At 39.6% G+C, this 24,500-nt stretch overlaps 1 protein-coding gene across 1 annotated transcript in view; it reads left to right on the top strand.

The window, feature by feature from the left end:
* PITPNM3 (PITPNM family member 3) overlaps positions 1-24,500 on the top strand; it is a 107,851-nt gene that overhangs the window by 82,597 nt on the left and 754 nt on the right. Inside the window, exons 10-18 of the mRNA XM_026075922.1 lie at positions 4,049-4,219; positions 8,568-8,762; positions 9,503-9,651; positions 13,208-13,324; positions 14,398-14,514; positions 19,989-20,137; positions 22,142-22,291; positions 23,204-23,387; positions 23,811-23,939. Of these exons, the coding sequence (XP_025931707.1) occupies positions 4,049-4,219; positions 8,568-8,762; positions 9,503-9,651; positions 13,208-13,324; positions 14,398-14,514; positions 19,989-20,137; positions 22,142-22,291; positions 23,204-23,387; positions 23,811-23,939 (1,361 nt within the window). The remainder of the gene's footprint in view (positions 1-4,048; positions 4,220-8,567; positions 8,763-9,502; positions 9,652-13,207; positions 13,325-14,397; positions 14,515-19,988; positions 20,138-22,141; positions 22,292-23,203; positions 23,388-23,810; positions 23,940-24,500) is intronic.

The raw sequence follows: 24,500 nt of genomic DNA, 5'->3' as shown, positions 1-24,500 counted from the left end.
AAAATTACCCATACAAGCTCTCTGATGGAAAGAAGCGTCATTTTGCCCTGTATTGTCTAGTTCTTAGCAAAATAGTGTCTTTTAGCTGCTAACACAGTGCTAACAGAAACCTCTGCAGAGCTGTGCCACTGTTACTTATGTTGTGAAAAACACTCATTATACATTTTGTAGGTGAGATTTTTTTTCACCACTTGAACAAGAAGGAATCATATCTCTTTAGTGGGTAAACAGGCATTTTCTAGGATGATAAATTTACTCTTCAAGTCTGTGCCTTTTGCTTATGTTTGCAACATGTTACAAGCTTGCTCATGCAAATGTACAGGAAGTATTAGAAGGTGCAGTTAGACAGCTGATTTAATTACATTAAGCTATTCGTTTATTTTTGGCTCTGACAGTTAATTTTAAACATGATGAGAAAGAATAAACCAATATATTACCCACTAGGGAGGGAAGCTGAGCTTGGTAGAATGATATCCAATTACTACTCTACTTTATAATCACAAAATCTGTAAATAAATACATCAAAGTTCTAGGGTAGCCAAAATATAGTTTTAATTATAGTGCAGTGCAATGCTTTACCTCATAGAACTTATTTCACACCACTTGGGCTCTGCAAGAGAATTATACTTTCTTTGCAAAGAATTAATTTCTGCTGTGTTTAAATACTGTCACACTGGTGACTTGTTTCCACTTTTTCTGGCAACTGCTAGGAACAAAATACAGCTCTAAGAAAGCCATCAAAAGTAGTCTTGGAACTTTGTCYTCCTGCTGGTATTTCACTTCCACTTCTCTCTTGTGATGCGGTTATTTGGGATACATGAGAGAATTTATTCAGATTTCATGGATCAGTAAACCCTGGTGGGAGCATTTTGTATCCTGACACTATCCTGCTTGGGAGAGTATGGTATGAAAAAAAAGTAAAGTACCTGATAGTGTTTCATAGAGGTCTGTGGAAAGATACTTCACAGAGGAATCTTGCAGGTCATAGTTTTTTGACTGACTTAATGCTGGGAATGGGACAGAGGGGACGAGAAGTTCCTATTTGCTTGCTAGTGGGAAAGCAAAACAATTGTATGGTGTCCTCAACAAACAACTGATTATCTCCCATTTCCTTTTCCTTTGCAACCAGGTGTGCTAATTGTTTGCACAAAGCCATCCTTACTAGAAAAGTCAACATCCAGCAGACATCACAGCAGATTTTGGTTATCCTGCAGCTGGGAAGCCTAATTGCCACCAATCACAATCTTAAATGTTTTGCAAAGCGAGCTTGGGAAAGAACCAAAGCTTGACTGAATGTTCCCGAAGGCACCCACACTGTTCACTTTGTGTGACAAAAATCCTCCAGAATTAAACAGATATTGCACCATTCTCAGAGTGTGTCAGTGAATGCAGAGTGCGACACACACTGCACACCTGAAGAAGATAAAAGTTCATGGCTTGACTGAACTGGATCATATACCAGTGTCTTATTGAAGGAAGGTTGGTCCCAGAGCGTTTCTTGAGAGGCTATGTTGACATCTTCATGACGTGAGGATAAGTCTCCTTCTGGACAATATAGCACATAGCGCACACACAATAGAATGGTGCCCATGGGCCTGATTCATTACATCTATCTTAGTCACTGAACTACAGTACCTAGGTTAGGAGGGGTCTAGTCTTCATATGTGGCCAGTGGATTGAGCGTGGTCACCCTCTGAATGGGTGTACAGCTCTCCCTTTATTATAGGTTTAGCCATAGTTAACAAGGTGCCTGACTTAAGTGCTGTGGTTAAGTGCTTAAACTGATGCGAGCTTTACATAGAATCTTAGAAGAATGAACAATGAACAACAAAAAGTGCTCTTGCTTTCCTTTGTGGTGTGGTTTTTTTTTTCCATAGTGGCTGCTGTTACTACTACTTGGTTTCTGCAGGGCCATTAGCTTATGACAGTAAGATCTTACCTGTTTTCTACCCACAAAGGGATGTTTCCAAAGCTTAGAGGTAGCTGTTGGGTGATGTCAACTTGCATGATTTGCTGTACAAATGTGGTACACATTTGGTTGGTGGGGTTTTATGCATTGCAAATATCTGCTAATACCATATTTCAGTGGCTTATGTGGACTGAGTGTGAATTGGCTAACAACAGGATAAATTGGAGGAAAGGGTAGAATTTCTCTTTAAATGTTAAATTAGGGGGGCTTCTTCCTTTCTTTCCTCCTCACATCACAAATTACTCAGGATATTGAGTTCTTTCCCCAGTTATTCATAAGCTAGGACACCCCATTCTATTGCTCCTCTAAGCAATTGAAATTTTCTCACTTTTCAGACAATCTTGCTTTTGTGCCAGTTCAAAAATATATGTAAACACATGCCTGATCTTTAGAATTAGTTTTCTGGAACTGGGGCCTTGACATTGCAGTATCTTGAGAAGTCCTTTACTAAAATCAATAAAACATTAATTACTCATTGAGAGGAAGCATGCTGCTCCTCTGCTCTAGCCTTTATAGAGCAGACCTTGCTGCAAAGTATTGCTCTGATCTGCCTATGGCAGTGCTATTATTACAACTGAGAGGCATTCTTTTAGACTTAGAACATGGTTATATCGACATAGTCTACATCAAGATTTGTCTCAATATACCATTGATAACAGCAATCAACATGACATGCATTTTTAGAGTCCTTCCAGCAGCAAGGAAAGGACTTGATAAAACCTAAAGAATGCAGTGTTTTCTGATGTAGTAGCTCTTTAATTTATCATTCAGATTGCCCAAGTAGCTGTGATTGCAGCAGAGGAAGATGTACAGTGTCAACTTTGCTTCATTTAAATTTGCTGATGCATAAATGCCTTGGCTGTTGCTTGAAAAGCTTAAAAATAAGGAAGACCCTAAGCAGTGTGTCTTGTTTTTAATTTCCTGATGCGTGCTCCAATGAGACATGTCACTTAAGATGGATTCCATCAGAAGATGTTGCAACACCTAATATTAAAACGTTTACAGCTTTGTTCATCATTTCTAATTAAGCATGTGTTTGGCTGGTGCATGGGAGCAATGCTGTACCAAACATGTTTTCCAAGAAAAGCATCATGCATTTTGTCAGAGTTATGAGATCAGTGCAAAGAAACATAAATCTATCAAAAGAACATTTAGAGATTATTGTATAGCACAGCAGGTTTGAAAGCATTAAGGAACAGGTCCTGCTTGTATTGATGGGAAGCAGATATAACATCTGTTATAAATACTTTAATCATTTCTTTACTCTTGTAGTTAATAAATTGTCTGTTGTAACGTGTGTGGTGCAGTAATATACAAAGTCTGTTAAGTGTAATTATCCCATAATGAATTGATCTGTGTTCACTGACCAGGTTCAGAGTGATCCAGGTGTGGTGTGGCGCAATGAGAAGTGACTGCACCACCTGTTTTACATACCCTAGCAGTCTTTGTATGATCACCCGTTTGAGAATAAGTTATATCTCGGTGCTGCATGTTTAATTGAAAGTGTCCTATTGGCCAAGCAAGTGGGTGATTCTCAAACATCCTTTACAGCTGCAGCCCAAAAATCCCAGGAGCTGCATCTCTCTAGCAAGCATCATAAACATTGCTTTTCTGTTATAATATATCCAACCTCATTTCTATGCATTAGCTTCTATAAGTTGACTTCAGAAACTGCAGTGCTTTCTGTCACCTACCTGCTCCTGCTTTCATCTAGATTTCAGTCCTCTCTATGTAACAGGCCTATCAAATCATTTTGTTGGTAAATATTTGAAGTGCTGAGCATCATAGCTGTGTTGTTCAATAATACATTTAGAAGGTTTTTAAACTTCACTTGCCTGCCTTGCTTCCATCTGTTTCTGTGCTGGTCTTTACCTCTGATTATGTTGTGTCTGTAAACTTCTTTGCAGTGAAGAGTGTTTCTTTACAGAGGGAATAGCAAACAATTTAGTTACATTTCTTGTGGCCAGATGTATGTATTAGTCTGGAGTTTGCAGAAAACCACATTAACCGTGTTCCTCCTTGAAAATTGCAAAGGGGGGCAGCACTGAACTCTCTTTCTCTGTCTCATTCTCATCCAAGTATGCCAGGTCCGCCCAGCCTGCAGCCAAGTGTACAGTTTCTTTCACTCTGCTGATCCTTCTGCCTGCAGACTTGAACCATTGCTGGAGAAAAGATTCCATCTCCTGCCTCCTTTCAATGTCCCACGGTACCAGAGATACCCCCTGGGGGATGGAAAATCTCACCAGTTAGGTACAGTACCTGTTTTTATAGCTCTCCTTACCTACAGTTCTCTTGAGCTTTCTGTGTCCTTACACAGCTCAAGAGGATTTGAAATACAAATGTGCTAACCTGCTAAAAACAAGTTGGATCATATGGGACAGAGTGGCATGGACATATTTAACAAGAATTGAACAAAGAACATCACTGAGGAAAAACTGGTTCTTACATATGAGCTTTTATGATATTAGCTGTATTAAGGAAGGGTTGGAAAGTGGCACCACTGCTTTAGTTGAAGTGTTGTTTGCAATCTTCCATGTTTTCAGTAGAGTTGATGGATACCATGATTTTAAACTATATATTTTTATAATCAGTTTACTTTTGTCTAGATTTACCTATTATTTCAGATATTCTTTCTCTTGGTCACTTGTAGCTGGTTTATCGCCAATATCTCCTAGGAGAAATTAGAGCACTGGGCAAGTCACTTTTTTTATCTGCCCTTTTCCTGTGTAGGCTGTTAAGAGGTAGTCTTGATGGATAATGAATGCTTAAATCAGGGAAAAATTGAAACAGACTGATAGGCAGGGAGGAAAGAGGATGAAAGGGATAAGAAAGGTGATGGTAGAAGGAATTGCGCTGTTTTGACTTTGTAAGAAGTTTGACATAGAAAATGAGATAAGGTTGCATAGGTATGAAACATCCTGATTTGTAACATTATGCAAGAATTGAATTTATCAGTGTGCATGTGTACATACATGCACATTAGATTTATTTTTTTTGCTACAGATTCAGAGATGAATTCAGACCTCAGCAGGATATTTCAAAAGCCATATCAGGATTCAGAGCTTAAGGTTAGAGGCTAATATGGTAAAATGACAGTGTTTTCTATTTGTTGGAGCTGGAAGTGAATATRTATCAGTGGGAACCTCTTCCCTGCAGTAAGATGTGTGCATATACACACACATGCACACTCATGTGTGCACATGTACACACACTCACGTGTGCTCACACACACATCCCTACCTATGTTTTATTTGCTTAAAAATGTGTATGTGGGATGCAAATCAGGTGGAATCTGATTAAATCAATGTTTGAAAAGAAACAGTTAATCCAGAGTTACATCATTTCACATTCATAACAAACTGGTCTGTCAGAACTTCAGTTGTATTAAATTCTCAGATTAAAATTTAAAATGGGACACTAACATTTATACATTAGTAGTTCTTTATCATAGTGTGTACTTCTTTCTAATGCAGTTGTCTTTAAGGAACAACAATAATCAGTGCTCACATTTGGTATCAGTCTGTGCTTTCAGTAGTGTTTAAAACTCTGTGCTGACATTAAAATATGTAGTTATAACAGACTGCTTAAAAATGACAAGTAATTTTTGTGAAAAGCTGGAATATTGAATGACCAGTTTTTTACTCTTGAAATACAATTTCTTTCTTTTCAAGGTTGAGCTGTATTTTTTTTTTTTAATAACTGTTACATGATACTCGTATAAGCTTAGGGCCTCTCCTTGAAAATAAGTGTTAAATAACATGAGAAGAAGGCGGCTTATGATTAGACATGAACTGCTGGGTTGCATGCACCAGCTGTGGGAGTCCTACAGGTAGTGATGACAAGCATAGGACAATAGAGAAATACCACTAGTGGCATTTGGTTTGGAAAAGTAACGCTCCTGTCCTCTGTTGGAGATTTATTTTCATTTTGACAGTTCAAGAGTCTTTATTTTCACTGTTACCGGAAATCAAGTTTCCGTTGCATGGTAGAGAGAGGCTGGGAGTGGCAGGCTTTTGACAGGCTGTGTTATCAAATTGTCACCTATTGCCAGCATGGAACGTAGCAGCACAAATTCAATAAGGGATTGGGAACAGATTCCTATATCCAGAGGAGAGATTATGACTTTCATTCAGCCTTTCAGGTCTTAAACTGTGGAAGTATGAATTGGCCTGTAGCTCTTCCCCACTGTGAGCAGTTGGTTTTATTTTGCTGCCTAGTACAGAATACTGAAAACTACAGAATCACAGAATGGTTGAGGTTGGAAGGGACCTTTGGAGATCATCTAGTCAAGTAGTAGCTTAATTGCCTTCATTAATAGCTTAATATGGTCTCAGCCATCCCAGTTGCTTTTTCAAAGACTTTTCTATTCATTATTTATCTCTCTGTCTCTGCTGACATTCTTCACTCATGGTGGAAAGCTGCTACACGTTTGTCTAGCAAAGCTGCAGCATGTAGGTGCTAGCAGAAGGTTGGTTTCTAGGTGTAGGCTTCTTCCATTAATCATGTTTCTTTGCCTAACACTTGCTTTTATCTGCAAACACTATTGTCAGGGCACTGAAGAACCTGAAGACCTGCCTCTTCCCCAGAGGATTGCCTTAAGGAATAGCTAAGCTGGGGGACAGTCCAAACTGAGGGGTTATGTGCTGTCTTCTCACCCACGTGTCTGGGATTTCTTTCAATGGAAGAGGCATACCCTGGTTCACATTCTGACTTGGAGTTAGTGTACAGCCGGGCTGCGTACTTGGAAATCCCACTGGTTAGTTAGGCACAAATTCTGTCACTGAGATTTATAAGGCTATCTGAAAAGTAAGCCCTTTTTAAAATAAATGGCACAGTAAGAATACTTCCCTCCAGCTGCTCTCCAAAGTGAAAATGTTGCACTGATACATTTTACCAGCCTTCTTGTGATGGAACAAACCCACCAGATAGAGTGATTCTTGAAGCAGAGAACTCTATAAGTGATTTGGGAACAAGGGATGTTCTTTTTGAGCTCATCTAAGGCACTGGGTCGGAAGATTCTCCTCCATAGCATATAAATCTGGAAACAGTCTGTTGGATATATTGTAAAACAAAAATTCCTGAGCTGTTGTGATTAGCAAGTGTTCTATGGAATGCTTTTGTGTTAAACCTCTGCACAGAGTTAACTCTTGGCTGCCTTTTACACTTAAGCTGGGTAGGTTTCAGTGAGCATGAAATCCTCCCATTTAAATGCAAGTGCTTTGAGATCATTTTGGAATTAAAGGTTTTTCATTCACAAGGGATTGATTCTATTGACTGCATGGATTTTTCCTCTCTCTGATACCTGGACTCGTAAAAGTATTTCTTAAAATAAGAGTTCCTTGTGTTGTCTCACTCAGCTGAGATATTCAGGCGTGTGTCAAAACATGCCAGAATCTTTCCAGCCATATCAGCTTTTGGGGAGGGAGGAGATTGTGGGGGGCTGTGCTGCTATTCTTTCTCATGTAGCAATGTCAAGTTGTACCAGTTCTGATAATCTATAGATGCTTATGCTTCCAATGCATTTTTTAAAGGAATGATGTCTTTTAAAACAGCAACTTTTATTTATAAATTGTTAGCAAATCCCATTATGCTCTCCTGTGTGCACAACTGAGGTATTCATTACAATGAGAGTTTGTAAGACTTGAAAAGCTGAAGAAAATGCATTCCAGGACTCTACTGCATAAGAAATTGTACAGGAGAGTCTCTGAGCCAAAAAAACGTGGAAGATGAGCACAGCCTGATGCAGTTATTTGTCTGAACAGAACTGAAATATGCTCAGAAATAAAGCAATGCATCATCAAGGTTCATCTCCTTTCCTTTGTATTCTGTGCATTGAACTGGGTCCCCTTTTTCTTCTGTTGGCTATGTTTTAATCTCTCTAGGAGGTTTGTCCTCTGAAAAACAACTGAGGAGTCAGCTGCTTTTGATCTGTATGCTGTATGTCCTATTTCATTGGTATCCGTTCGGGCTTCTGTCTTTCGTGGGTACAGCAAGATGTGCAGGCTGCTTCAAGCAAAATTATAAGTAATGCTTTTATTTAAATGCACATAAGTTCTTACATGTGTTTCAGAACACCTCAGGAGGAAGGGTTTGTTTTGTTTCATTAAATACATGTGTTAGCCATATTCCATAGCTTATCTGTCAGAGTGGCATGAATAAATAAGAATTCTGTTCCATTTAGGAACATGCAAACCAGTAAATACCCTCTCTGAAGGCACTCTTTCTAAAGCCATTTTGCTCATGTCAGGAACAGGACAAGAGCAGTATCACAGACTCCCAGGGCTGCTTAGCTCTTCTCAGAGAATGACTTTGAGGTGGATAGGGTTGAGTGTGCCATGAAATAACCTCCCAACATTGCTATCCATTTTGGAAGATCTTGGCCAAAGCGCCGAGCTGCCATTGCATTTTGATGGCAGTAGGGTATGCTTCCTCTGTTTAGTCATACTGTGTCATGCTGTCTTTCTTCCCCTGAAGGAGTTTCATCCATGGTCATTAAATCTGATCTTACTCAGGAAAATGCTCATTAGTTTTGTTTTGTTTTTAAAAAAAGGAAAACATGCTGTTCATCCCTTTGTTTTTTCATTTCTATAACCTGCAGGTGACGCTATCCACAACCACAGTGCTCTGTTCCTTGAGAACAGCTCTTTGAACGTTCCTTTCCCTCAGGAGAGTCCTGAATCTCCAAATGCACCCAGACAACTGCAAGGAAAATCAAGGAGGTCAAGCTTGGTCAGCACAAACAGCGAAACCTCAGGGTCAACAGAGAGTTTGCCATCAGCGTACCTCACCAACAGTGAGTGAGGCTTGGTTCAATGTGCTGTCTGATGCAGCCTCAACCCTTGTGCCCACATCCTTTCTGTGGAAGTTTTATTCTGAAAAGGAAAATTGCCTGCTTGGATATCTGGGGAGAATGATAACGGCATAAACTGTTGTGATTTTAAATAACACAATTTAACTACTTCTTCTATTTATAATTAAGTGGATAAAGTAATGGAAGCAGTCACAGTTTTATATTAAGGCTGCACTCATGAACAGTTATTAAGGATTTCATACTAACCGGTGTTTAGAAATATGTTCTAGGTGTGAAGAACTGTAGACAGATAAGAATTGTTAATTATTATTAAAAGTGCTATAGATCATTTTATTGTCCTGTTATGGAGTGTCAGTCATGTATCAATATTTTGTTCACCATTTGGGAAGCATTACAGTTTGTACTCTAAAACCTCATCATAAAATTGTTAGTCATTCATTGTACATTCTCCGTAGACCAGAAAGCAGTGGGAATCATGCTGGGCTGATCTCTGCTTCCCAAAACTTGAATCCAATAGGACTGGGTAGGTTGCAGACATTTAAGTGATGATGCAGTCAGTGAAAACAGTACTTTTGTGTTTGATTGATACCTTCAGTAGAACCTAAATGTCAGTTGAATGAAGTCTTCTACTTTTTTAATCTTAACTAGCCTAAAATGAAAGACAGCAACAGACTTAAGAAGGTATCTTTTAGAAATGTGATGCCTTTTTTTTTTTTTTGTAGTTACTGCCAAGTGGTGGGGAACAAAACGAATAGATTATGCCTTGTACTGTCCAGATGTACTGACAGCATTTCCAACTGTAGCCCTGCCACATCTCTTCCATGCCAGCTACTGGGAATCCACAGACGTCGTGGCATTCATTTTGAGACAGGTCATTGATCTCTCTTTCTCTCTCTACAGCAAATAATATTGTGTTTGCTGAGCGCGTCTTCCAAGAGCGATAAGTGTTTTAATCTTTGGTTCAGTCAGATAACTGCCTGTGGTTGCTTCACATAGACCTTGATGTAGGAATGGCAGATGTGGATTTACTGGAGAGATGAAAGGAACAGCAATCCCCCATTAGCACTACTGGCTGGTGTACTTACTATTGATTTCTGTGACTGGGAACAATGCATTGTCATGCACACCTTACTGCCTCCTCCTGAACCCCAGATCAGGATGGCCTGTATTGTGTGTTTGTTTCCTCTTGTTTTTTTGAAGAAATAGTCTATTTCCCTTTTTGCTTTATTACGTATATCTCTACTAAATATCAAATGATTAGCTGAGGTCTAACAGCAATTTTAAAATACTGCTCCCATGAGAAAATCAAGTCAAGAGGAGTCTGTATAGCTGGGTATGACTGCCATCTTTTGGATGGTAGGAAGCCTTCAGACATGCCTCAGGGATTTGGATATTCATCTAATACTTAAAATGAGAGTCTCACACGAGGAATTTATGGACAACACATTGTGTGGGCAATACAAATACATAAATTAACCTCTAGAGACATCTAGTAGGCAAGCTTTATCTGTAGATAGCAAAGAGCTGCAGTGGCACCTTGTAATGGACTTGTTGATTATACTGAGATTAGAGATGCCTTTCTGAAAGAGAACTGTACTCAGTGCTACCTTTAAGTGCACACTGGCTTTTGAGTACATCCTTCAATCCTGCTGAAAGTGAATGAGGCTGGTGTCTGAAGTGCAGGCTTATGTGCTTTCCTGAATCAGGGCCTCAGAGTGGATTGTGAGTTGGATTTGGAAAGATAGATACAATAGGTTTTTCCCTCTCCATTATCCTTTGTGTTGCAGCATTGCACATGGTACTTAGAGTTTTCTAAGCCATTGTAAACAGTGTAGGGAATAAGAAAAATAAGGAAGGAAAAACAGGAGTGTATAAGAAGACTGTTGCTTAGCATTCTCTCCTGTAAATATGCTGGACTATTTGGAGACATTGTGTGCGCTGTCTCCTCAGAATTGATTTCTGAGGCATAGTATGGATCTCTGTTTTCCCTACTGTTCCAGTGTTTAGACAGCTGCTCTCAGTGACTGGGAATAATACAGTGCTTGTACCTCAGGAGAAATTGGTGTGGCTGAGAAATCTCACTGGTGTGAAAACAACTTAGTGGCATTTGAGTGAAACCTTCTGCAGCATAAGTGCAGAACCCAAAGTGTCCCCCAAAAAGCCAGTCACATGCAGTTTAATCAAAGGATCAGTGTATTTTTACACCTAGTGAATAATAAAACAGCTACTGCTTGACAAATGGCAGAAAATGTAACGCAGAAAACTGCAGTGACTTTTGTTCATTAAATCATTTCCGAAAACGTCAGTGTGCCTGCCTCTCCCACAGCTCCTTTCAGCTGGTCTCCAAGTGTTTGCTCCCTCTGTCTCCTGCTCACAGTGCTAGTGTCAATGGTGTTAATTGCCTGGAGGCTCAGCTGGTAGCTTCTGGGAGTGGAAGCTCGGTGGCTGAATTTCCTCCAGCCCAAAACTGTTGCTGAGGGAGAACTCCCAGTACTGACTGGACAGTGATGATGGGTAGTTATAAGAAAGGACTAGAATCATGCTGTGCAGTTGTACTCAGCCTCTGAGTGGAATGTRCAGCAGAGGATCTGGCTGGTAACCAGACCACTTGCAGAGTTTTTGATTGCTGCTTTTAACTGATGAAATACTAAGACTCCAACCTCTGACTGTCCTTTCAAAGCACCATTTAGTATAAATGATTCTAGGCCAAATGTGTCATTAAGCAATTACTGCTTTTCCACTGCAGAATTTTAAAAGTTAATTTAAATAAACTTTGTTTATAACTAGTGTCACCACAATCACTGCAAAGCAAAAGTTGCTGAAGATTTTTTCATCTTTTCATGGAGAATAATCTCCAGAACAGGAATCTTATTTGTTGCTCATCCCAAAGTAGAGGAGAGGTTTCTACTGGAAGTGACAGGATGCAAATCCCTTTTTTTTTTTCTCTCTCCACTTTAAGGACCCTAGATAATCCTGCATTCACACTTCTCTTTTTCCTTTGTAGCTCTCTATCTCCTGTCATCTCCTCTCTTAGGATTTTTTTTTTTTTTTACCTTGAATGCATCAGAGCATTCTTGCAGCTCCCCTTTCAAACACCTCCCTAAGCCCGCTTATCTATCAGCTATCCTTCCTGCTTTATTCTCTTTGTTCTCCTTGCATCCATATCAAGTTGCATTGTGTCTTATCTAGACTTGTGTGTGTTTCAGCTTTTATAATTTAGTGAGCCCTTCAAGTGTTTGGAACATGCTTCTAAAGTAATGTGTGAGGTTACAGCACTACCTAAAGAACTGGTTAATTCCAGCATAGGCTGGACATTCTGCCTTTACTGGGATTAAGGCTAATGGCTCATGTATGCCCTTTGGGCATGTGTATTTCCTGCACGTGCCCTCCAGTGAATGGTATTTATGCCAATTTATTAATAAACACACTCACCTCTCAGCATGACTATGACATGTTGCAAGTTAGTTGCTTCGCTAAGGCTTAATGCAATAGGTTTTTACTCAGGGGACTTCACATGAGACAGCTTTCTAAGGGATTCCAGGCCACCGTTCTGGAGATGGCACCCAGTGTGGAAAACCCAGCGCAGAAAGCTTCAGGATGGAAAGCAAACTGTTCAACTTGAGTCATTTTCTGTTAGCTTGTGAAAGAGGCAGGATAAGCTATTTCTCATTCAAACGGGAGTAGTCTTGTGCTATCCCTGATCCCATTAGTTAGTGAAACCACAAACACTGTCTTACTGAAGTCTGTGGGTTGACCCCAGAATTCTGAGAAGGGCATATAAGTTTCTCAGTAGGCGCGTGATATTTAGATCATAAGAAAGAGTGGAGCCTATATGATTCTGCATGTTCACAAATTATAGTCCTCTTATGTGATATTACCAGCCACAGGCTGAATCCTGAGCCTATTCCCTGCTGCGATGGTAAGATATGAAAGGCAGTAAGAACCATTCTGCTTGGATGTATGTATAGAAAATCAGTACAGATGGAGTCGGGAAGCTGACCTCTGCCCTATAAAGGACATTAGCAAGTACTTCTGTAGTCTTAAACTGCCTTACTGACTTTTGGATGCTTTGCAGACCACAGGCAGACAGTGACTGTCACTTGATTCCATCCTAATGTTCTCACCATTTTATCTAGATTTATGTGATTCAGGAGAGGATTTGAATGTAAAAGAATGTACAGGCCCTGTTGTAAGTGGAAAAGCTGTTTAGTAAGTATTTGAGGTTAATTGTATAGATGTATGACCTGCCTTTACTCTGCTGGCCATCACTTAATGTGAATATATGGCCTGTATCTCTTTCTACTCCACTTGTGCTATCAGCTCTGAAGCATTGTTCACCTGGGGCAGTAATGCACTTCCCCTTTCTTTACTAAGTACGGGACTCCCCAGGCCATGTACTGTTTATTAGAATGTTGATATCATTTCAGGTGATGAGGTATGAAAATGTAAATTTCAAGGAAAATGACAGCCTGGATCCAGCAACACTAAGCCCATCCAATCCACGAGAAAAATGGCTACGCAAAAGGACGCATGTCAAGTTGAGAGTAGGTATAAATCTGAATACCCATGGCAGCTATAGAACTTGGGTTTTCCAGGAACTTAAATGGAGTCCAGTCTCCCAAAGTGTGAATTTTACATAACAAAGATAACTAAAGAGCTGAAAACTGCTAAACACAACCTAGAGTCAAACAAATTAAGAGGGAATAGGAACAATTTATTCTTGGTTTATTGTGACATGTTGGGAGAAAATAGGTTTCTTTCTCTAAATAACAGAAAGGCCATACATTTCAGTTGAGCAGGAGGTTCTCCTTCTATTTTCTTATATGCTACATGAGTTTATAACCTAAGAAAAATATTTATTTCATTCTACAAATGCCATGTCAGCTAGAAATACCAAATTCAGCCCCTTATGATTTTTAGGGGCTTGTGTAATAAAAAAAACCCCTCAAATCATGAGAAAATTTCTTTTGGAAACTAGCTGAAATCCTGACTTTTTTCTTAGTAAAATAGCCATATTAATTTTGGATACATTTTTAACAAGTATTAAACCCCACTGTAAATGTTGGTATGAATACATTTTGCTCCAGGGCATAAGTACACATCAGGATTAAACATGATCATCAGCAAAAGCTTGAGTCCAGTCTATGCCAAAATTTATACTCAGTTTGAAAGCAGTGCCAACTTGGAGGTATTCCTCCAGTGGTGTTATCAGCTAAAACCTTCTTGGGGGAGGATTGCTTGCTTTTTAGTGTGAACAATTATGGCTATTAAAAATACGCAAAAGTTCCTCATGAGTGGCTCTTACACAAAATCATGTGAATCTGTAGCAACACTTGTAGTGAAAGACAATTGGTGTTCCTTAAAAGTACTCTCTTATTTGATCATATTGAGCATTTTCACTAGAACCTGTATTCAGGAACTCACCATTACTGGGATTGTGGCTCCAGCTGAAATGGGAACCCAGTTTTGCTAGGTGCTCTACAGATGCACCGAGATGTAGCTCAAACACGCTGTCCAGGACTGTGTGTCTGTGTCACTGTTTGTAGTAACAACGTAGAGATAGYAGCTGCTCTACAAAAGCAAAAACTGCCCTTCTATCCTTCTGCTTTCGTTTCAGAATGTGACTGCCAATCACCGAGCTAACGATGTCATTGCAGCAGAAGATGGTCCTCAGGTACTGGTTGGGCGCTTTATGTATGGGCCTCTGGACATGGTAGCTTTAACAGGTGAAAAGGTAAAGCCTGAGTCTTCTGTTTCCTTATTTTTCTCAAACCAACTTTTACTAGAAACAGTTGTTGAATGTAGCACACCTATAACAGAAAGCCTTACAGTGAGGGGAAGTATGTCACTTACCCCTGTCATTTCAGCAAAAATATGTGGTAATTGGGCTCTGCTGATTGCTGGCCTTTTTCCCAGCTGTCATCCTGCTTATATGATGCTGACCATCTCCTCTGGTTAACGAGTATCCTGTGCAGTGATTTCTGAACCTGCCATCCGATTACACCACCTACTGGAGACAGAATTAACTTTTTGAGGAAGGAGGAAAAACTAATTCTGTAGCAGTTGGCAAATCACTAAAAGAAAAATACATATCCGCCCCTCAAAGTAAGATATCTAGATAAAGGAATGGGGATTCTAGAGGTTAGGTGGCTACTGTTTTTTCATATGCTTGGAAGAGTAAAGATTAATTTCAGAATTGAAATAGTAATGTGACACAGTTGGAGCCATCTGTACTCCAAAAGCCACCTGCAGTAGCCAAGCTTAAAACTAACACAGCCAAGCATTAAGTGAAAGTGAACGCATTTGTTCATATTCACTGAGACTGTAGGGATTTTTGTGAGGGAAGAGCACTTTGTGGAAACTGACAGAGCAATGCTGCTGAGCTTGGGGTAAAACTGAAGCATGGAGGCTTCACTTGGCCTGTTTTATGGGCGGCCCATTTTGCTGAGGTGCAGCACTAATCTGATCCCTCTGGGTACTGGCCTACTGACAGTACAASCTCCTTTGAAGTATCAAGGTATGAAAAGGACAGTCTGGGTGTTTCTGGAACCATGTCTCTCTGATGGCCAGTGTATCCCTTAGCTGAGTGTGAGGAGATGCTCATGTCAGCGGAGAGGAGTGATGGTCACTTGAATGATGGTAGGAGGTATAATATATCCTGCCAGTTGTTTAACTCTGCGTTCAGAATTTGTGTTTTTTCTCTCTTTGAAATTATACTTACCACGATACCTCTGCAGAGTGTGGTGAGATCTGTGGATAAAACTGGAAGTGGTGCTTACTGTTGTCACGATACCAGCACAGGTGCACCAGTATCTATGATGGCTGGGGTCATCTGTTTTGCCTAGAAATACAGCAGCTTGCTTATACCTGCATGAATCATGCAGTCTTATTTAGCAGAAAATGCCTGCAACAGAATATAATTGCATTGTCTGACACAGCTGTATTTAAAGAAGCTCTTATAAAAAAAGTTCTTCTTCCTGCATATTTGTAGGTTCATGTTTAAAGTGGGTTAGAAACTTTCCATTTACAATACATGATGCTTCATTGGGGAAAAGAGAAGATTTTGTTTGTATCAGGAGTCATTCAAAAGCAACAGATAGCAGCTCTAGTTCTGTCACTGGCTGTGGGGTCAAGGAGCAGCTGAGATGAATGTAATTACAGGCTAGGAATGAAATGCTGGTTTCAGTATTCAGCCTCCTGCTTGCACTTCAAGCTTGGAGTCTGCTTTTAGAGCCATCTGCACTTAAATAGTGACTCTTAATAACAGTTTTATGTACAGTAAACCTGCTTTGTGCCCCATCTCCTTTGACACTGGTTAAGGAATTGGCTCTGGAAAGGCTCCTGCTGCCCAGCTTTTTTCATATTGCTAAGCAGGAAATGGTGTTCTTGTATGAAAAACTTAAGGATCTTGGCACCATGCATTAGAGACTATTTATTTAGAGACTGCATTAGTCTGACTGTTTTTGCTGTATTCAAGCTCCTGGCCATAGGATATTAGAGTTAACATGTTTGATGGGTACTTGCAGGCTAGGCCTATTGCATTCAGTCACAATAATGCTCTTGCTTTTGAAATCAGCTTTTACTTTCTCACTTTCTGCCCACATCATGAGCATGAAATGATTGCTCTTTTCTTCATATGCTGACTTTCTGGAGATACTTTAAAAAAAAAAAAAAAAAAAAAAAAAGGAATCCCTCAGAGTCTTACTACATGATGCATTTGGAAGCCTCACTCAGTGCCTTTGGGGTGATAGTACAGATTACCACTTTCCACTGAATTGTTGCCATTCCTAGCAGAGACCTCACTGTAGAAGGTGAATATTGGTTGTCCTTTCAGCCCCAGCCAAAGAGAAGTTGAGCACTATGTGGAAAGACAGATAGTTCATGCAAGAAAGAACTCCTCTACGTTCACAGAAGCTGCGCCAGCTGCCTCTGTCCATGCGTTGACTTGAAACATATAGGCAGTGTGCTGCTTCTAAGATTCTGTTGCAGAATTCAGAATACCTTGTGCTTATACGAATTTAACTGTTAGCGTAGGTTACTGTTACATTTTTAAGATCATCATTGCTTCAATCTTGTCCCATTGGGTTTGTAAGAAACTTAAAGCAACCCTATTACTTGAGTTTGCTTGCAGGTTAAGATCACATTTTTTTTTCTCTAATTTTGTTGAAGATTTTAATCACAGTTCTTTATTAGCTTTTCAGCCCTTCTTCACTCTGATCATGTTATATTCATTTAATAAGAGTCTTCTGGCATGTTGGCTGTATGAAGAACATTTAAGCTGTATAGTTCAAGGTCTTGATAATTTCCTATTTATGCCATTTCTCACATGTCAGTTCAAAATGTCAGTTAAATCTATCTGAGTGTATTAAAAGTCTTGAATTGGATCTGCAGTCAGGAAAACTGCAGATCCAAGCTGTCTTTGCAGTGAAATCCCTGGCATGGATTATTTGTGCTTATACCCTAGCAATACCTGTGACTGAAGTTGGGTACTCTGTTGTACCTGGTGCAGTGCAAAAATAAGTAGAAACCACTTTTACCACAAGACCATTGAATCTATCAGAAAATGCCTTCCCCCTCCCACCTTACCTGCTGTGTGAGAATAAAGGGGAAATAAAGGGGACAAAAGGTCACTTGAACTCCTTATGTTGGTTTAGGATGGGGTGGGAATTAGAGCAGAGAAGATTTGGTGTCAGTCAGCAGCATGGCCTGCAGATTTGCACAGATCTTGAAGTATTTGTGACAGGAGAGCCTGAACTGCTCTGTCACTTTGCAGTGCTGTCCTCAGCAGGCAGGAGATCCTCCTTGAACCTCATCTGATTTGGGTGACCAATGTTGAGGTACAGCAGAGGAGTGATAATGGAGATGAGGCCATCTGGTCAAGACAAGGAGACAGGAGCTCAAGCCCCTCTGAGAGTCTTTCCCAGTCACAGCCTCTCTTCCTCCCATGGGACTGGTCCGCTATGTGACCTCAGCTTCAGTCTGCTGACCTGTTAGAAAAGGTTAATTAACCTGAGGTGGGCTTGATGTGTCAGTTTTTATTGTGGCAAGGTTCAGTGCTGGGGGCTGTCCTTGTTTTCCCAGGAACTCCTAAAACGTGCCTGTTAGGATTTCTACAAGTTCGTAGACTGGATTCACTTTAGCCTTGGGTCTTTTACTGAGGTCAAGTTGGGTTGGTGAAAAAGAAGACATATTTAGCATTTTAATGTGGAAATATAGACTACATTGAAGATGCATTCCAATGCTTTTCCTGAGGCCAAAGGTGTCTCTCTGGGCTTTAATTACCCATCACACTCTGGGCATTACACACTTAACCCTATGCAGCTTATTGTGTGCCAGTTCATTGCCTTGAAGTTGCATTCCTATTTCAGAAGAACAGGGAAGAGCAAAGAGGCTGTGTTTCTGCAATGAGAAAGCATATTCATGTTCACTTTGGTGTTGCATAAAATCCTGTCATTAAAATCCCTTGGAAGAAATTGATAACTAAAAGTGCTAAGATTATTACTATGTATTGCGTTGAGGAGAATTCCAATTTTAGTAATGAATTAACATTAATTTGCATTCTAATTTTGAAGGGTTTCAAGTCTAATGAAAATCTGTGGGGTTTTTTTGTTTGGTTGTTTTTTTTTAACACTTCTATGTTGTCTCTTCAAGGAACTTGAGTGACTTTATGAAAAAGGCTACATTTCATGGTCTCTTCTTGTGGTGAGGGAAAGTTGAGCCAGAACAGTTCAATGACCACAGTCAGTGTCATATTGTTCTAGTAGCTTTTACATTGCTGTAGAAAAAGAAAAGAAAAAGTTGACCTGGAACGATAGGTGTTGCCGAGATGTTTCAGAATGCCCAATGCAAACTTGAAAGCTATTTGTTTGAATCTCCCCCATTTTAATGGCACAAAAGATCCCACCTTGACTTGAAAAAATTTATTAAAGGGGAAAAACAGAAGGTAGGAGCAAAATGGTTGAATAAAACAAAGCCAAAAGTGTGATTCACAAAAGGAAAATATTTTTGTTTCTGGTTAGATCTTGGATTCCTTTGCAGATTGTAAGGAAGTGAGATTTTTTTTTTCCCCTCGTATCTGGCTGTTAGCAAAACATAAAAATATTTTCATTTGCCTTCCTTTTGCTTATGGTGCATTTGAAAGTGGGAAATTTTGAATCCAGTCAGCTACAGAGTGAAACTTTCTCCTGCTTGTACCATCCAAGACTTTAAAGAGCCAGTTGGTATGCCTTTGTATTAAAACTGTGAATTCATTTTGCAGTCAAAAAGCAGAGGAAAGGAGGAAACACATTGTTTGATCTTGGTAACACTTCTGATTCAGAAATACTGGACTTTTCTTCCCTTGCACCAGAATTCATCCAGGAAAACTTTAGTTCTGAATTTCATCAATTCATAACAATTTTAATATTGTTTATAGTTACGTCCCAGTGTCACATAATCATTATGTCCAAGAGAAGCGTATCTGCAAATTTAATGAGAATATCCACCTAAAGAGCATGATCTCAGAAGCTGCTGTTCAGTCTTGTAAAGTATCTGGCTGAGTGCTGAACATTGAAGAAGATCWTATACCTTTATGTATACATCCTGTACAAATTGAGTCCAGAAGGAGAACTCAACAGATATTTTCCTCAGATTTAATTTCCTTAATAGTGCCAATTCAGGTCAGACAAAGTGTTTCATAAATTTTTGTTAATTTTGATAAAATATTTCACTTGGAGAAAAGCATATTGAAGTCTTTTGTAAAAAAAAAAAAACCTCTTGATAATTCAAGTTTAGGTTTTTCATTTGAAGGCAAGTGTGAGGAAGATTATGGTTTGAGAAAGATTTCATTTTATTAATAACCAAATGAATTTTCCATTTTATTGATTTAGGGTGCAAAAATATAACATGCACACACAAGCCAAAATTATCTTTTTCCTACTTTTGGGTCTTGGCAGAGCTCCGTGCCCTCTCGACACCTGCAGTGCTAAACTGTGTGCTTTAAATGTTCAAGTCTATAATAAACTCTCAAAGTCTGGATTAGGGAGCATTTTCTAATTATTAGAATGCTCTATGAAGACTTTACTGAATTCTAAGATTCCATAAAGTTTCCTTGTAGGCTTTTAGTACAAGCCACAGTTGGAGACACTAATGTCATCCAAGCTTTGCAGGCCCTGTGAATAGGGGATGTGCTACCTATCAGACTTGAAGACTGTTTTGTCACTTTTGCAGGTTGACATCTTCATAATGACTGAGCCATCTTCGGGTAGGTGGGTGTATTTTGACACAGAGATATCCAACAGCAGTGGCCGAATATCGTACAACATACCCAAACAGAAGAGGCTCAGAGTTGGCGTGTATCCTRTCAAAATGGTGGTCAGGTAATAGTTCCAAGCTGGAACTACAGCTGTGGTGGGCTGTTGTGGTCAGGAGAACACCGAGGTGTGTAAAATAGAAGGTGGGGGAAGGGATTTGGAGCCAGTTCTAGATTATGCAAGAGACTTGGGCAAATGACTTTAATTTCTTTGTGCTTCAGTTTCCCAGTAATGATTTGAGGCATCTTTTCTTGATCTTTCACTGTGTTGTCAGCTTAGATTTGTTGTTTTTATCTGCCACTTTGGAGGTGCCCAGCTCAATGAGTCTGATCTCTACTGCAACACAAATCTGTAGTGCAATTGAATTTAGTGACTCTTGGCCTTGCATAACACAGGGGGATTGGATGACTGTAATCAGTCCTCCTACAGCGAGAGTGTATGATTTGAGTTAAGTCAGAGCCTGCTCAGTGGAAAAAAGACTGCTGCAGGGTACGGCTCTGCATTCTTCAGACTGGTGACAAACTTTTCTTCTTGAAATGAACAGTCAAGGTACTGCCTTGCTCTCAGCAGCTGTTCATCTATTGATGTCAGGCTGGTTGAAGGAGTCACTTTAATTCTCTACTCAGCACCATGCTTATTCTAAACTAAAAAAATGCAGCACCTTAAAGAAGCAATTCATTGAAGTGAAAGCAGTCAACTTTCCTGACTCTCCAGCAATTCTTAAAAAGCTCTCTGTTAAGTCAAACATAGAGAGTGAAAATGTGTGAAATAAGATTTGTCAGCCTAGGTGCAGGACTGGAGTAGCTGTGCTTTTAAAAAATCTTATGTTTAATAAAAATTCACTTTGCTTTAATGTAAAGTTTTAGTTTAGTATTGTGCCTTAGAGTTTAATTTCCTACTCACTTAGCAAGTAGCTTACAGCTTTCATTGATTCCCTACTTTGGAGACCAAATCTGTGTGATGAATTTCATTGAAACAGAATGTGATGTTACCCAGCAATTAATCAAGTGCAAAGTCAATTTACAATCTCGTGTACTGCTAATTCAGAAGGAAGAAATGTTTTACCTGAATGTACTACAACAGGCAATGAATTCAAGAAGACAGAGTTACTTAAAAACAAATTAAGGTCTTTGCAGAAGCTAAGTGCCCATAGGCTTTAGACTGCAGGAAGAAGAATGAAAGAAGTTGTCCTATCTTTGCCCATGAAGCTGTGATGTGATACACACACATTGTAAGAATCTGCATCACCAAGAATAAATTTCTGCATGGTACAGTAATCTTAATTTTAAAGGAAAGAAGGTGCAGCCTTCAGATCACAATTTTTAGGCAACATGAGGTCGTGGGATGGTAGGAACTTTCAGTCACTTTGTGCTGTATTAATGTCCTAACATCCAGCCCTTTTGAGGAGAATACATCATGAACAGAAGATTGCATTTCAAATCCTTTACATTTGCCTTTACATGAGAAAAGCCATCTATGACTGTACTTCTTTTTGGGTTTGTGAGGGAGGGGGGATTGTTTGGTTTGGTTTTACTTTTCCGAATTGGCATTCCCATTGCAACTTGCAGGCATAGAGGGATGGGTAATGCTAGAATTACCCAACTGTAAGCACATTCCAATAAAAGGTGTATATCAGTTCTTTCCTTGTAATTTCAAATAATTTGGGAGTAATTGTAAACTGCTGGAAAAAAAAACAGTGGCAAATTTCTATGTGTATGTATGTGTGTATATATATAGCATTTGTATACTGTGTGTGTATATAGATAGAAAAATACAAAGTTTTGGTTCTTGGCATGGGGTGATTTTTTTGAAATTCTTCAGTATACAAATACTGTACAAATGTTATTGCTCGGTGAAGTCAGCTTCCAAAGTTCTTGCTGGAAAGCTGTTTCCTAAAAGAAGTGAAAGCTTTAATCACCCCATGTAGGACTGAAATCAGAAGCCCTATTCGACAGAGATTTTTGAAGCTGTAGATCCAGACAGATCTCATTTCAGGTTTTAAACAGAATATGCAGAAAATACATTCTGATATTTTGTTTTTAAAAAATATTTATTGCTTTCACTCTCCAGAGGGGACCAGAGCAGTGCCGCAAGTTACCTGACTGTGCTTCCCCGAGGAATGGAATGTGTGGTGTTCAGCATTGATGGTTCGTTTGCAGCAAGTGTTTCAATCATGGGAAGTGACCCCAAAGTCCGAGCTGGGGCAGTTGATGTTGTCAGGTAAGTGAGGTTTGCATGGTTATCTTTCTAAATCTCTGATTCACCTGTTTGAACATAATAGGAAGAAAGAGGACAGAGCAGATTGTTTACTAAAAAACAGAAATCTTTAAAGGCTGAGCTTCTTTGCATATGTGTTTCTATATTTGCTAGGACATTAGGTATGCCTGATTTTCAGAGGAATCTTAAAATGCCTTGGTTTAGTTTGAAATTTGTACTTTATGTTGTATAAAAATGCTTCTTGGGAATGTGACCTTAAAGTGTGTGCAGTGAATTAATAATGACTCCATTTGTTACTACGATTAGTAAAGAGTGTATTTTATGTTTCACTAACTTCAAATAAGGACATACTTCTACTTCAAAAATACCAAGTACCATGAGTGCAAGAGGTCTGGGGGGGTTTTTTGTTTTTGTTTTTTCTGGAGGGCAAAAAGAAAGCGGTGTGGGGGGAGCCTTTTAATCAACTCTTGCACGTCTGCTAATGCTGCGCTGGGCAAAGAAATAGAAATGTTGTTTTGCAACTTGCATTGGGATGGAGGGGTGTCAAGGGTTTCAAGGGTTTCCATTCCCTACAGCTGAAATGGAAGGGGATCTTGCTGTAGATTTCAAAGGTAGCAGGACTTGACCTGCAGCAAAAAGACTATTCTAAATACATTTTTAAATAGCTGTCATGTTTTATATAACTGTATTGTATGACACTGTCTCTTGCTTTCCTCCTTCTCTCTCAAGATGTAGAAATTATTACCTATTTTCTCAGTAGAAGCAAAGACTTGGCCATGCTGCTTTCCACTTGTTGAGGGATCATGTCTGACTTCTCCTAACTGGGTCTGTGCTGAGCAAAAAAAAATACTGACCTGTCCTGTGATGATTATTTCTCTTTCTTTACATACACAATTTATCTGCTGCTTCTAACAGGCATTGGCAGGATCTGGGATATCTGATTATCTATATCACTGGCCGTCCCGATATGCAAAAGCAGCGTGTGGTTTCCTGGTTGTCTCAACACAACTTTCCACAAGGAATGATCTTCTTCTCAGATGGTCTTGTTCATGACCCACTGCGACAAAAGACTATTTTTCTCCGGAATCTCATGCAAGAGGTACTAGAAACCTGTTTATATCTTTAAAACCTTTTCCAGACAATGTCATTCAGTGAAGTTAGAGATCTCCCTTCCTTTTGAACAGTAAATCTCACTGGCCATTACAAAGTATTTTTGCCATTCCTCATTCCTTTTCTCACTTTTTAAGGAGCAAAGAAGGCTGATAAAACATCCAAAGGGGACCTCCTGGCATGTGATATTACAAATGAATAAATAAACTGCCTGTTCTTTCCTGTGTGTGGACATGTACGTAGTTGTTCTGGGCTGCAGGCAGGCAGATTTAGGTTTCTGTGGTTTACAGAATTACATTGCTAACAGTGAGCTTGTCTGCTGCTTCACTGCAAAGCAGGTGTGATCCCTGTAAGTGTATGGTGTTCAATACTCAGAGCATTCACAATGGAAGTAATATTTGCCTTGTTTCAGTGCCACATCAAAATCTGTGCTGCATATGGTTCCATGAAAGATATTTCTGTATACAATGTCTTGGCTCTGTCGCCATCCCAAATCTACATTGTTGGACGGTCAACAAAGAAATACCAGACACAGTGTCAGGTAAGTAACTCTTGTTACAGAAACAGGAAATCCTATGAGGAGCAAAGAAATGCACATGTGCATAACTGCATGTGCATACATGCACAAATGTGCACACGCACAAGTTAAAGAGCAGAGGTAGTGTTCCAGGGAAAAAAAGGGAAGTTTAGGTCTGAGATGAGGTGTTTTCTTGCAAAGTGTATGGTAAAGGGAATTGAGCGGTCTTAGGATATATCTACAAGTGCACATATAACATATTGCTGAATGACAAAATGAAACGGTTCATTGAAAATAAAGGTGGGAGGAGACTTGTAATTTTCCTCTGTAGGTATCTAACTGGGATGCCAAAGATAAGAACTCCTTGGAGAGCCTGTGGGTCGAGACAGCTTCTCCCCAGAAGACATTTTATAGTGCCTCTTCCTTGATAGTTTAGAGTGCTTTAAGTATGATCCTGGAAGCTGAGCAATGTAAATGTCCTCAAAACTGCATAACAGTTGGCCCTTAAAGACTGGGGTCTTTCAGCCTTACACCCCCAGCAGAATCTTTTTCTTAAGACTTTGAGGTGGCTTGAAATTCCACAAT

This window comes from Apteryx rowi, unplaced genomic scaffold (assembly GCF_003343035.1).
Source record: "Apteryx rowi isolate R43461 unplaced genomic scaffold, aptRow1 scaffold_414, whole genome shotgun sequence".
Taxonomy (NCBI): Eukaryota; Metazoa; Chordata; class Aves; order Apterygiformes; family Apterygidae; genus Apteryx; species Apteryx rowi.
Note: the sequence above shows the minus strand (reverse complement) of the source record. Positions and strands in the feature narration are given on the sequence as shown.